The 14,623-nt window shown below is 49.8% G+C and overlaps 1 protein-coding gene across 2 annotated transcripts in view; it reads right to left on the reverse strand.

Moving 5' to 3' along the window:
- The window catches only part of SFXN5 (sideroflexin 5), a 117,344-nt gene that overhangs the window by 42,009 nt on the left and 60,712 nt on the right, over positions 1 to 14,623 (reverse strand). For both annotated transcript variants that reach the window (XM_071455833.1, XM_071455834.1), the window contains exons 10-11: positions 6,007 to 6,097; positions 1,888 to 2,003 (exon numbers count right to left, since the gene is read on the reverse strand). In XM_071455833.1, coding sequence (XP_071311934.1) covers positions 1,888 to 2,003; positions 6,007 to 6,097 — 207 coding nt within the window. The remainder of the gene's footprint in view (positions 1 to 1,887; positions 2,004 to 6,006; positions 6,098 to 14,623) is intronic.

The raw sequence follows: 14,623 nt of genomic DNA on the forward strand, positions 1-14,623 counted from the left end.
GAGGGGAGATGTAGGGGAGATGTTGTGGAGGAAATGTTGTAGGGAAATGTTGTAGGGGAAATGTTGTAGGGAAATGTTGTAGGGGAAATGTTTTAGGGAAATGTTGTAGGGAAATGTAGGGGAAATGTTGGAGGGAAATGTTGGAGGGGAAATATTGGAGAGAAATGTTGTAGGTGAAATGTTGGAGGGGAAATGTTGTAGAGAAATGTTGTAGGGAAAATGTTGTAGAGAAATGTTGGAGGGGAAATGTTGTAGAGAAATTTTGAAGGGGAAATTTGTAGGGGGAATGTTGGAGGGAAATGTAGGGGAGATGTTGTAGGGAAATATCCCACCATGGGCCGGGCAGCACTTTCAGCCCTTCCTGCCTGAGCTGAGCTTTGATCTCACTCTGTGCTGGGGAAGCAGCTCCTCACTGCTGCTCCAGGAAGTGTTTCCCATCACTGCTGGGTCATTCCCTGCAGGGGTTTGGGACATGCAGGGCTCTCCTCTCCCGGGAAGAGCCCAACCATGGAGCTACATTGTGCCTCCACAATTCTTCCTTCCTGGCCAGACTCACCAGAGGGAGCAACCAAAGCAGGGTTTGGATTTATTGAGGCCCAGAGATCTCCCAGGGCCTGCAGGGGCTCCAGGAGAGCTGGAGAGGGGCTGGGGACAAGGCCTGCAGGGACAGGAGCCAGGGAATGGCTCCCACTGGGAAAGGGGAGATTGGGCTGGGATCTTGGCAAGGAATTCCTGCCTGGGCTGGAATTCCCAGATTTGCTGGGGCTGCCCCTGGATCCCTGGCAGTGCCCAAGGCCAGGTTGGACATTGGGGCTTAGAGCAGCCTAGGACACTGGAAGGTGTCCTGCCCATGGATGGGGTGGCACTGGATGGGATTTAAGGTCCCTTCCACCCAAAGCATCCCATGATTTTATGTCACAGGGACATCTAACATCACAACAAACCCTCACACAGGGACAGCTGTGTCACACTGAGGATCTGCCACGTTTCACATGACAAAATCCAGGATCAACCTATCCAGGAGGAAGAGCTGAGATTGGATGGCAGCTGAGCAGGAGTTCCCAGAACTCCCAAATTTTACGTTTTTAAGTTCCACCTCCATCACTCTCACAGCACCTTCATTTTTAATCTTCATTTTCTCTTTCAGCCATCAGGACAGAGAGGGGAGAGCGGGTCCTGGAGCCAGTTAATGGAAGTGAGGAAAACTGGCTCCAAGAAGTGTCTCTGAGCCCTTCAGCAGATTGTTTTAATCCCCCTGTTAACCAACAATATGGAGAGCTATTCGAGATCTCCCCGTTCCTGCCGAGGACTGCAGAGCTGTACATTAATTGCTGTCTCTGGAGTGCCTTGGACAGAAGGAGGGAGGGAAATGCCAAGCATTATATTATTAACTCCTGTGCCTGGGCGTGTGCTCAGCACAGCTCCACATCTCAGTCAGAGCCCACTTGGAAACAACAGCTCAGGGGGTGCTCAGGAGCCAGGACTGCACCCAGGGATGGGAAGGGAGCAGTTCCAGGCGGGTGGCACAGAGTGGGTGACAGGGAAAGCAAACCAGCTGTTCATGAGGTTAACAACATCTGGCTGCCCTCAGCCAGCTCTGGGTGGCAGGGAAGGGTTGGAAAGCTGCTCAGCCCCGAGCCTGAGTCCTCCTCATTTGGGAAAATGTGTGAGGGATCTTTGCTGGGTGTTCCACAGGGAATTCCCACGGTAGCACCAGGGATCTGTCCTGTCACTGTGCTGTTCCAAACCACCAGGGCCAGCCCCCAAATTTCTGTGTTCTCTGCATCTCCTCCACTCCCAGCTGCTAAAGCCATGGATTCCAGAGGCTGTGGGATGTGCTGGGCCTGGAATCAGCTGTGGCCCAGCTCTCCCAGCTCCTGTACTCACGTGTTTGGCAGCAACTCTGGAAGAGCCGACGATGTTCCCATTAGTGTCCAACACATCGATTCCCTCCTCCAGCTCCGTGTGCCTCATCAGGACCACGTTGCAGATGTTGGCACTGGCTGAGGAGGAGAAAGGCAGGAGGATCAGCCCTGATCAATCCCCACTGGCAGCTTCTGTTTGCCCTGACTCCAGATCTCCTCCCCTCAATCTGCTGAGGTGAATTGCTCTGAACCCCCAAAAAAGATGGAATTCTCAAGGAGAATAGTAACCAATTTTTTTTTCTCTGGGATAATAAAGGCAAATAGGCCTACAGGAAGGTCTAGTGCAAGGTGTCCTTGCCTGTGGTTGGAACTAGATGGTCTTTAGGTCCTTTCCAGCCCAAACCATTCCATGATTTCACACAATTTAGGGGAAAAATGACTCCATGCACCGGGACCTTTCTAACCCCTCCTCCTGGCCCAGCCTGTGGCTTTTGAGGCCTCAAGATGACCCCAAATTCTGTCTCTCAAGTCCGACCAAGAGCTGGGGTTGAGCACCATGTGCAGCCCCTCCTCTCACTCAGGCACTTCCCAACTTCTCCCAGAGAAAAGCTGCTCATTCCCACAAAACTTTTGGGCTGATCAAGTGGCATTTTCCAGCACCCCCCACACCACATTTGCCTGCAAACTTTCCACCCAGAACTGAAACAAACCCACTGTTGCTGCAAGTACCAGTGCCTTCCAAAAATGTGTTTCTGCACTGCTTGATGGGTTAATATTCGCTAATTAATCTCAATTCATGTCATATAACAAATGTCTAATTTTTTGAGGGTGGTGGGTGGGTGAGCCCTCTCTGAAGGCAGCTCTGTGCAATCAAGGATGATTTGTGGTGACAAATGCTCCTTCCACTCGAGAGGGAGAGGAACACACACACACGCACACTCTGTCTCTCTCTTTAATATTCCAACTACCAGACCACTCTTCCCATTTATCAAAATATCTGTGTTCCCAACCCTTCAGCTCCTGAATCCCAGAGAAAAAACAAAACAAGGCCTTTCATTTAAAGAAAGTTTAGCCCCTGTTTTTTTTTCATTTTTAACACTCGCACGCCCCGTCCTTCTCGCTGTCAATCAAAACTGAGCAGATCAAAGAGCCCAGCAGAGCTGCTCTGGCCAGGGACGCCCTGGCACAGAGTTCCTGACAGACTCAGGATGGGGTGGCCAGCCCTGACACTCCCAAGATGCTTTCCCAAGGCTCTGGATTCCCTGCCCTGGTCCCAAAGCCAAAAGCTGCTTCCATGGTTTGTCTGAGACGAGGCGCTCACGTAGCCGCTCCCCTTCTGCTTTCTGAGAGAGCAGAAACGCTGCTAATTATGGCTAAACTTGGATTGCATGGATGTCTCAAATGCACGAGGGTGGGGGGGGGGGGGGAGAAATAAATAAATTTTAGTGCAGACAAAGTCATCTGCAGGATTTGGGAAGGAATTGTGGTAATGGAAACTGCGGCTGTGAAAGCACTCTGAGGAAACGGGGCTCGGGCTCCACACCAAGGCAGCACCCCATTCCTGGGGGTTTGTAGGGATTCTTTCTATCCCAAGGTGCTTTCCACACTCTAAATCTGTCCTTGGGCATCACCTAAACACAACAATTTTAACCACACACACAAAAAAAAGCCCAAGGAGAAGAAATCCTTCCTCCTTCTCCCTCTCTCCAATTAGGATCTTTCCATCAGCTTTAATTTCCTTCAGATCAGGTTTGAGATGGGATTTTTGGGGGTTTCTGAGGTTTTTTAGCCATGAACATCTCCAGTATAAAGCACACCCTCACCAGTAACACCCTGGCCTTGGGGCAAGCTGTTCACTCCCAGTTCTGGGGAAGAAAAGGGTGAATTGGGTTCCTTGGATTCCCCTGGGCACCGAGACCCTTCCCCTCCTCACCGCTGAGAAAGGATCCAACCCCTCCCAGCTCAAACTCAGGCTCCAAGACCTCCTTCCCTTCCCTTCTTTTCCATGGAACCCCTTCAGCCCCCAAGGATGCCCCAAGCCCAATCCCAAACCCCTTTTCCAGCCCCTGGCTCTGCAGGGCCTTCTCTGCTCCTCCAGGAGCTGCTCCCCTGGCTTGGTTTCCTGGATCCAACTCCTGGTCCTGGGCGGGATTTTTTGGACAATTTGGGGTTTTCAGCTGGAAAATTAACCTTGGAAGGGGGTGAAGGCAGGGCCTGACCCAGCAGCACTGGTGTTAAAGTGTCCTCCAGGCAGAGCTGCTGCAGGTGGGCATTCCCTGATGGTGCAAACACAACCTTCACACGGCCTGGAGAAGACACAGACCTCTCTGAGGGCACCAAGACCTTCCCCAGCAGCCATCCCAGCTTCCCAAAGCTCCGTGGAGCCCTCAGAACATCCCTGCTGGAGTTTGGGCTGCCTTCCACCCCAGCAGCAGCTGCCCCTCCTGTGGTAACTTGGGATGGGACCCTCAAGCTTGGATGTCCTCGCAGTTTTGCAGCTGCCCCCAACCAGCACAGCTCTGGGGGTCAGTGCAGAGGGAGGCAAGGGAAGGATGGGAAAAACTCTCTAATGTCACAGAATCATGGAATTATAAGGCTGAAAAGGATTTCCAAGATCATTAAGTCCAACCATCACTGCCAAATCCCCCAGCCCATCCCTGAAGACCACATCCATGGGGTTTTTGGAGCAAGAGCTTTACCCCAGTGTATGGCTTTTCATGTAGAAATAGAGAATTTCTGCCTTTCTGCTGGGGGCTGGAGGCTCAAAAGGAATTGGGAGACACATCTTAATGAAGGGTTTGTCCAGGTCAGCAAACCACAAACCAGCAATTAGTGGGAGGATCCCTGATGTCCTGGCTCATAATGAAGCAAGACAAATAAAACATTAGCTGGGGAATTAATTACAGGCTAAACAAATTAATTATGGGTCCTCAATCAATGCCAACACAAACACCTTGGTGTGAAAGCAGATCAAGCCTGCAGCAAGGATTTCCTGCCTGCCTTTGACTCAAACACCCCTCAGAGCTGCCTCCTGGGACTGGAACTCATCCCTCGTGCTCTCCTGGTTGTAAAACCCCAAGGAAAGCTGAATCTCCCTAAAATAGATCCCAGGAAAGCAACAACAATGCCCTCAGATCCCTGGTGTACAAGGAAAAGGCTCAGTGCAACCCCCAGAGCACAATCCCTGTCCCCCCTGTTCTGCAGGCAGGGCAGGCAGCTGCTTTTGTGGCAGAAAAGGGGAAAAAAAATCCAGCAATTCAGGAATTGAAGGCTGGAGGGCCACAACAACCAATTCTCTGCTAAAAAAGGAGCAGAAAGGCCAGAGAAAGTGAGAGCAGCAGACAGGTAAAGGGGCTCAGGAGAGCTCTGAGGATGTGGCACTTGCACAGCAAAGGAAAAAAACCTGAAAGGAAAATTTGGCATTATATGGCTGAAAAAGGAACATGGAAGAGGGAGCAAACCCCATTTTTTTAGTTATTTCCTCCATGCTGGGGCAATTTTTGCACCACCTTTGTAAATAAACAAGCTTAAACAAAAAATTACCCCAAAGCCACAAAGCTAAAATAACTCAGCATGTGCTGGAGGTGGGAACCAGAGGCCCCAGCAAAGGCTGAGTGCAGAGCATCCCTGCCCTCAAACACAGGGCTGATAAAGCCCCAGTAAAATGCTCCACCAAGCCAGGAGCAGCCTCAGTTCTGCACACACTTGGGGCTGCTCTTAACCAGTGACTCTCAGAAATCTGCACATTCAGAGCAGAACCATTTCTCTGTGTTTTATTGTAAAATAACCACAGTGCTGCTGCTTATTTGAAGATTTGACACAGCTCAACCCAGATCCTGCAAATGAAATGCTCTGAGGTTGGAATGGTCGAGGACCACTCAGTGCTGATCATTTCTGAAACTGCTTCAGAGTGCAAAGTGCAGCTGAAAAGCCTGAGGAGCTGCCTCCACCAGCAGATCTGCAGCATTTTTCTGCCAAAATTCTGCTTTGCAGAGTCCCATCCCTGCCTGCCCCAGCTCAGGGAGCACCACTGAGGGGACACGAGCAGCAAGGAAGGAGCTGTGTCCATCCCAGTGGCTTCTGGCCACCTGCAGGCTTGCAGCCACCGCCTGGAACACAAAGAAAAGGAATTTTTCCTTACCAACAGCGGGGAATGGCACAAACCTCTGGATCAGCAGCCGAGTGGCTGGGGTAAACTTGTTGGCTCTCTGGATCAGAACATTAAGGCCCACCTTGGAATGGAGAAAAGCAAACCAGAGGAGCAGAGGATTAATGACCAGGAGCAGGGCACATGGCACAGTTTGGGGTCCCTCCCCATGAAAAGTGTTTGAGAACTAAACCTCCCCCAGCTGCAGGGTTTGGCTGTGTTGGGCTCAACCCTTTAGTCAATACAGGGTTAAATCCAATTGCTGAGCTTAAAACAAGGGTTGAACCCAACCTTTGGGCTTAAATAAAGGGTTAAACTCAACTCTTGGGTTTAAATGAAGGGTTGAACCCAACCTTTGGGTTTAAATGAAGTATTGAACCCAAGTCTTGGGTTTAAATGAAGGGTTGAACCCAACTTTTGGGTTTAAATGAAGGATTGAACCCAAGTCTTGGGTTTAAATGAAGGGTTGAACCCAACTTTTGGGTTTAAATGAAGGGTTGAACCCAACCTTTGGGTTTAAATGAAGGATTGAACCCAACAATTGGGTATATATAAGTGCTGGACCCAACCACTGGATTGAACCAAACCACTGGGTTTAAATGAAGGTTTGAACCCAACTCGTGGGTTTAAATTAAGGGTTGAACCCAGCTTGGGTTTGTATGAAGTGTTGAACCCAACCATTGGATGCAACCCAAACACTTGGTTTAAATTAAGGTTTGAACCCAACCCTTGGGCTTACAAGAAGGGTTGAACACAACTCTTGGATTTATATGAAAGGCTGAACCCAACCATTGGGTTTAAGTGAAGGTTTGAACCCAACAGTTGGGTTTGTCCAAAGTGCTGAACCCAACCACTGGATTGAACCAAACCACTGGGTTTAAATGAAGGGTTGAGACCATTACTGGGTTTAAATTAAGGATTGGACCCAACTATTGGGTTTACACAAAACATTGAACCCAAAAGTTGGACTGGACCAAACCACCAAACCCATTACTGGGTTTAAATGAAGAATGGAACCCAACAGTTGGGTTTATATGGAGGGTTGAACCCAACAGTTGGGTTTATATGGAGGGTTGAACCCAACCTTTGGGTTTAAACCCTCCCCAGCTAAAAGATAAGCCAGAACCCACTCCAACACCATCCAGTCCTTCTGGAATTGCCCTTGGCTGGATTTTTGCCCAGGTCACCATCATTTTTCCCATCCACCACAAAATCCTTGGGACTGGCTCTCACCCAGCTGGGAAAAACCCAAATTTCAGTGGTGGTGGTGGCCCAGCACAATTAATTCCTTCTCCAAGGGTCTGGACTACACAACCCCATGCAGTGCCAACATTTGGACTGTAAGGTTTATTATAATCATGGATTTATTTTTGTTGCCTTGTCCAACCCTTGAATAATGCAGAACTCTCCATAGTTTTCCATGGATCTGGCTCATTGTGGATGTTCATAGAAACATAGAGGAGTTGTTGCCTCCTGACTCTCACATTGATAATGCTGAAAATTGGGAGAATTTTCATCAAAACTGGCTTCATGCACACGTGGGGTTAAAAATTAACCAAATCTATCCATGGGGAATGACTTCTGTCTTTAAATTACTCTTCCTCGCAATATTTTCTCTTTTTTATCCCCCTTAAAAAAAACCCCAAATGCACAAACTAAACCCAACAGCCCCAACCTGGGAATTTTCAGCTGGAAATGGAAGCCTTGAGCAATGTGTGGCTGAAATGTTTTCAGCCCAAAATGCAGCAAAATTAAAAATAAAAAATAAAAAAATCAGCCAAAACCAAAAAGCTGCCAGAAAAGAACAATTTTTTTTTTGTGGATTTTTTTTTTTGGAGGGGGGGTTTGAAAAGCAAAGAGAAGCCTGGGAGAGGATATTTTGCAGGCTGCTACATTATACATGCACATCCCAGCTCATCCCAGCGTGCCAGAGCCTGGGAGGAAGAGGGGGAGAAGCACAACTGCTGGGTAAGCCCTGCATGGGCACAGGGCTGCTTCTCCAGCCCCAGGAAATATTTCCAGAGCCTTTCCCAAGGTTTTCACCCAGACCCCAAGCAGGAGCTCCTCCTCTTGTCCTCAGCAAACGCAGCCCTAGAGCTGAGTCCAAGAGAGCCATGGTGATTCTGCTTAGTCTGGACAGCAGTGAAGGTTTGTCTTGAACTTCTTCCCCCTCAAAAATGACTGAATGATTTTTTTTTTCTTTAATTTTCCAATTGTTAGGATGAGTCTTTTCAAAGTCTGAACACCTCCAGAAACTGTAACACAGTCTAAAATGTGTGGCTTTACGAGGACCCAGTTCCAGTTTTAAGCCTGGCTTTGCTTGTCTGCCCCATGGATTTGGGTATTTAGTCTGGATATGGTTAATCTGTGTCCATGACAAATTTTATTGGGTTTGCAGCCCCTGCTTGGAGGTTTGGTGGAGGATTTGGCAATGAAGTGGAAGAGCAGCAGCTTTTGAAAGAGAAAAGCTGAGTCTGGGAGAGCCACCACTGTGAGGGCAGTGAAATAAAAGCATTTTACTTCCAGATTTAATGTGATGAACTCAGTCCCCACTTACAGCAACCCCCCTGCTGGGAACATGAAATTAAATGTTGCTGGAGATTAAATCCCATCTCCCAAATCCTCAACACAAGGGATGGATATAGGAAACTAATGAGGGTTTGTTTTCTACAGTTTGGAAATTGCTGTAGCTGATCTGTGAACTCCTTCCCACGGGCCATGAGGTGGGATGAGGGTAAACAGGGCAGGAACTGCTCAACCTCAGGCCACCAAAGCAGAAGGGTCATCAAGGAGATGTTAATGAGTTTAATTACTTGGGATTGGCCGAAGGACGCTGTTGAAGCAAATTCATCATTAAAGACCAACCCCAGGTTTATTGTTGTGACCATCACCCAGTCACTGAGCAGGGTCTGCAGCACTGGTGATGGAAACATGGAACAGAACCAGGGGGGACGCACCTCACCCAACCTGGCACAACCACAGAATCCCCGAGGCTGGAAAAGCCCTCCAAGACTGAGTCCAACCATCCCCAGCACTGCCAGGGCCACCACTGCCCTGTGTCCCCAGGTGCCACATCCACAGGGCTATGAAACCTCCCCAGGGATGGGGACCCCACCCCTGTCCTGGGCAGCTGTGTTTGACAACCTTTGGTGAAGGAATTCTTCCTGAAATCCAACCTAAACCTTCCCTGGCACAACCTGAAGCTGCTTCCTCCTGTCCTGTGGGTCCCTTTGCAGCCTCTCCAGGCAGCCTGCTCCAGAGTTTGACAGAACTCCAGGATGGTTTGGTTGGGAAGGGACTTAAAGAACATCCAAGGCAGGGACACCTCCCACTGTCCCAGGGTGCTCCAAGCCCCAGTGTCCAACCTGGCCTGGGACACTGCCAGGGATGGGGAGTTATCCATGGTACACATTCCCATACTGTGACCAGATCAAATCCAGCTTTCCCCAATTGCCTGGTTTGCTGAGGTTTCCTCCTCCAGAGCACTCCCTTGATGTGGCTGAGGGAGCTGGACACAGGGACACGTGGCTGGACACACAGACACATGGCTGGACTCAGGGACACAGGGCTGGACACAGGGACACGAGTGGACACATGACTGGACACAGGGACACATGGCTGGACACAGGGACAGATGGGATACATGAGTGGACACAGGAACACATGGCTGGACACAGGGACACAAGTGGACACATGACTGGACACAGGGACACATGGCTGGACACAGGGACACATGGCTGGACACATGGACATGAGTGGACACATGGCTGGACACAGGGACACACGGGATACATGAGTGGACACAGGGATACAGGGCTGGACACAAGGACACATGGCTGGACACACAAACACATGAGTGGACACAGGGATATGTGACTGGACACAGGGACACATGACTGGACATAGGAACACACAGCTGGACACAGGGGTACACGGCTGGACACAGGGGTATGTGACTGGACACAGGGAAACACAGCTGGACCCAGGGATACATGGCTGGACACAGGGACACACATATCCCTGTCCCTGGACACAGGGATACATGACACCAGCACTTCCTAACATCCCTCAATACAAAACCGGGATCAAACATGGCCAGTGGGAGAGAAACCTCACCCAGGGCTCTGCTGTGCCTCTGGCAGCACTCTGCCCTTCCTCCCTCCCTCTTCCTCCTTGAGTGCTAAGAATTCCTGCCATTTCTTTAGCTCCCATTTTATTTCAGCATCAAGAACATTCCCTCAGCAGAACGTTTGTGAGGTCACCACACTTTGAAGCAGAACCATCAGATGCTGTCAGAGACCAACGTTTCTGATTCCTTTCCTTCTTCTTGTCTCACAAAGTTCTGACCTTATGTCTACCAAGACACCAATTCTAAAACCATAGGAATTAAAAACAAACAAACAAACAAACAGGTTTCTTCTGTCTTTTTATGAAGAGTTTTGAAGCCTGAGAGATGGTTTTGAATGCCTGACATTGGCAATGGCCAAGCCCACACCTCTTAAACCTGGCCTAGAGCAGTAAATCCATGAGAAGAGTTATTTCACTTCATACTGGGAGGGAATTTTTATAAAATAGAGGAATTTCAGGAGTCCAGCAAGCATTAGCTGGTAGATGACACCACCCAAACATTGCTTCATGGACTGTGCTGGAGAAATCCCCACTGGTTTAGGGGATTTAACTCCAGGGCATCCCTGAGCACTGCAACTGGAGCTGGCTGTTCAAGGGACCTGGAAAGTCAACTTGGAGAGAGGGACTGGCTCCAAAGGAGGTTATCCCTCATCCCCCAGTCACCAGATTGGATTAGAACTAATTGGATCTGATGAGTCCCATCCAGCCAAGCTGGAGAAAAGAGCATTAGGAGAAGGAAGGAAAAAACTCATTCATTAGGGCTGGGAGGTGAAGATGGAGGCAGAGAGATGGAAAACTGGGCTCTTTCCCAACTGGAGCTTTCCCAAGCCAAGGAGAACAGAATGGAAGAGTCTAAGGGAAGGGAAAGCAATCAGGATCCGAGTGGGGAAGGAACTTAGAGAGGAGCAAGAGTAAGGGAAGGAGCAGACATCAGTCCCAAGACAATTCCAGCAGGGATGACCACAGCAGCCCCACAGCTGGATGTTTCAAGGGAAGGGAATGGTGCAGTCTGGAGCAAGGCTGGAGAAAAGTGGGATTCATGCTGAGAGCACACCAAACTTGGTTTGGGAGATGGTGGAGCAAGGAGGATGAGGGGCCATGCCCACGACAAGAGGGTGCTGTCTCATACCAAGCTTTCCATGCACCTGGATCCTGTCCAGGGGCAGCAGCACTGCTGGGGTGGTGGGGATGGGCTGGGGCAGAGGGAAAGGAAGGGAGGAGAACAAACCTGCTGGAAATGGAGACATCCCAGTGAAATGAGAGAGAAAATGCTGCAGAGAGGCACATGGAGTTTGGGAGGTGACAGTCACGGGAGGAACCTTAAGGATCATCTACTTCCAACCCTCTGCCTTGGACGCCTTCCACCATCCCAGGCTGCTCCAAGCCCTGTCCAGCCCGGCCTGGGACACTCCCAGGGACGGGTTTGGCAGCACCCAGCAGGTGCCAGGTGCTCCTGACACCAGGGGCAGGATGCTGCTGGCACTGGGAGCATTCCCAGAGAGCCCCATGTCCTTGTCCCCCACAAGAACCCCGTATCCTTGTGCCTTTGGGAACGGCTGCTCAGCTCCAGCGATTTTGGGGCTCCACGGAGGAACTGCCAGGCTGAGTTTCAGTCTGAGAGATCCAACCACTCCCTTTGGGGTCTGAGAATGAACAGGGAAAGGGATGTGCAGGAACAGCTTTGGAGCAGAGAGATGCAGACTTTAGAGCCAGGCACCGCTTCCTTTCAAACTTAAAACTTAATTTAAAACAAAAGTTGATCACCAGCTCCTCAGATCCCCTGGGATTTTCCCCCTGCTCCCATGGAGGAGGGAGCCAGGCCACGCTCCATCCCCTCCCATCCCTCTCCCGACTTTTCCAGCCCCCGAATGTCTCCTGGCTGCCCCGAACAGGGCAGAGCAGGCGGTGGGAGGGCTCCAGCTCTCCCGGCTGATTATGGACATCACACCCCATTCACAGGCTGTCAGCGCAGCCTCGCAGACAATTATCGGGAACAAGGAGTGGATTGGAAAAATCCACAGGGGCACCTCCACCTGGAGAGGAGAGCGAGAAATGGTGTGTGAGAGGTCAGCGTGAGCGAGCAGGAAAGGAGGAGCAGCCCCACGGCACGGGAAGGAGCGGGAGTGCTGGAAAGGGATGGAGTGGGACTGATGGAAAGGGATGGAGTGGGATTGATGGAAAGGGATGGAATGGGACTGATGGAAAGGGATGGAATGGGATTGATGGAAAGGGTAGGGAAGGAATGGGATTGCTGGAATGGGTAGGGAAGGAATGGGATTGCTGGAATGGGATGGAATGGGATTGATGGTGTGGGAAGGAATGGGACTGGTGGAAAGGGAAGGAATGGGATTGATGGAAATGGAAGGATTGGGATTATTGGAAATGGAAAGATTTGGATTGCTGGAATGGGAAGGAGTGGGATTGCTGGAAAGGGATGGAATGGGACTGGTGGAAAGGGACGAAATGGGATTGCTGGAATGGGTAGAGAAGGAATGGGATTGCTGGAATGGGATGGAATAGGATTGATGGTGTGGGAAGGAATGGGACTGGTGGAAAGGGAAGGAATGGGATTGCTGGAAAGGGATGGAGTGGGACTGATGGTGTGGGAAGAAATAGGATTGATAGAAAAGGAAGGAATGGGATTGCTGGAAAGAGAAGGATTTGGATTGCTGGAAAGGGAATAAATGGGATTGCTGGCATGGGAAGGAATGGGATTGCTGGAAAAGGAAGGATTGGGATTGCAGGATTTGGAGCTGCTCTTGGCAGAACTGGAAGCTGTGATCAGGGAAATTGAAAAGCTGATGGAGAAGGCTCCGATCCCACAGAAAAACTGGGAGATGCTTCAAGGAGAAGGTCCAGAGGGACCCAGAAAATGACTTTAGAGGGTTCCAGAGGGGTTAACTCCACCAGTTACCAATCCAAAGGTCCCAGCAGCAGTGAAAATGCAGGAAACAGGGAATGGCTGCTCATGGTCCTTGGCTGATTTAATTTCAGGCCTTTCAGCACAGCCCCAAGAGTCACTTCTGACCCAAACTTTGCTCTAAGTCCTGAAGAGCTGAGCCAGCACCAAAAGGGATCAGCAGTGCCAGAGCAAATGGAGCTGGGATCTGGAATTAGGAATCAGAAAATCCTGCAATGGGTTGGGTTGGAAGGACCCTAAATCCCCTCTCATCCACCCCTCACCTCCCACTGGGCCAGGGTGCCCCAAGCTGCCCTTGGACACTTCCAGGGATTGCCCAATTTCCCTGGGCAAAAGAAACCTACTTCCACATAGAAATAATAAAGTTGTTATAAATAATTATTATCTATATAAAATTATAATATCTAAAAAGCAATTGTTGCCAATAAAATCGGCTTCATGCAGCTTTTTTAATCTCCTAAAAGCGTGAAAAATAGCAGAGTAAGAGTGTGTGTGTCAGCTGGAAAGAGTTTCTGTCTCATCACAGCCCCCCTGATCTGTGCAGCTCTTGGCACTGGAATACTGGGGGAATAAAAAATTCCAAACATTTAAAATACATTTGGTCTTTCTCAAGTCTTTTTACTTCTCCCTGCCTTTGTTTGCCTTGTTTAGGAAAACCAGCTGGTGTTAATTGCACTTCATGCACCACCAGCATGAACAGCAGCCAGATATCAGGAATTGGAGCCTGATCCCAGGAATCCACTCAATTGTTTGGGGAAAAAAATTACATTGTCACTCTTCAGAACAGCAGTAAAATGAGAGAGCAAAAGAAAAGGCAGGAAAGAGGCTGGTGGGGGGAAAGTGGGATAAAAATAAATTACAATCACAGAAAGAGAAAAGGAGATGTTAGAGGATGGAATTCCCAGAGCAGCTGTGGCTGCCCCTGGATCCCTGGAATGTCCAAGACAAGGCTGGACAGTGGGGCTTGGATCCACCTGGGATAGTGGGAGGTGTCCCTGCCATGGATGGGGTGGGATTGGGATTTGGGATTTGGGATTTGGGATTTGGGATTTGGGATCTGTTCCAACCCAAACACCTTTCCCAGCCTTATTTCAAGTGATTCCTTCACCTGAGTCATGCACAGGAGAAGGGATGAAATCCTGGACCTGGCACAGCAAGGGATGAAATCCTGGACCTGGCACAGCTCTGTGCTCTGACTTGGGTTGGGATGGGAGTAGTTGGAGAGAAAAGGAAATGTGGGGAGAAAAATGTGGAATAAAAGAATATTGGTCCCTCCCCAAATTCACCCTGTAGGGCTGGAAATCAGGAGCTGTGGTTGCAGCAATTCCTGTCTCTCTAAAAAGGGAAGAAATCAGGATATTGCAAAGATTTCCCATTTAAGTGCAGGACAATGAGGCCAAACCCAGCCCTGATGCAGCAGTGTGCTTGTCCCTGCTGTGAGGACACCGAGGGTGAGGCACAGCACAGATCCACTGCTCTGTCCTCTCTGGGCTTCTCCAGGCCCTTTTCCACCTGCACACAGGTGGAAACACAGGGAGACACAGGTCTGCCCCTCATGACTGA

Source organism: Agelaius tricolor, unplaced genomic scaffold (genome assembly GCF_023055355.1).
Source record: "Agelaius tricolor isolate 1412-34295 unplaced genomic scaffold, bAgeTri1.0.p SCAF_54, whole genome shotgun sequence".
Lineage (NCBI taxonomy): Eukaryota > Metazoa > Chordata > Aves > Passeriformes > Icteridae > Agelaius > Agelaius tricolor.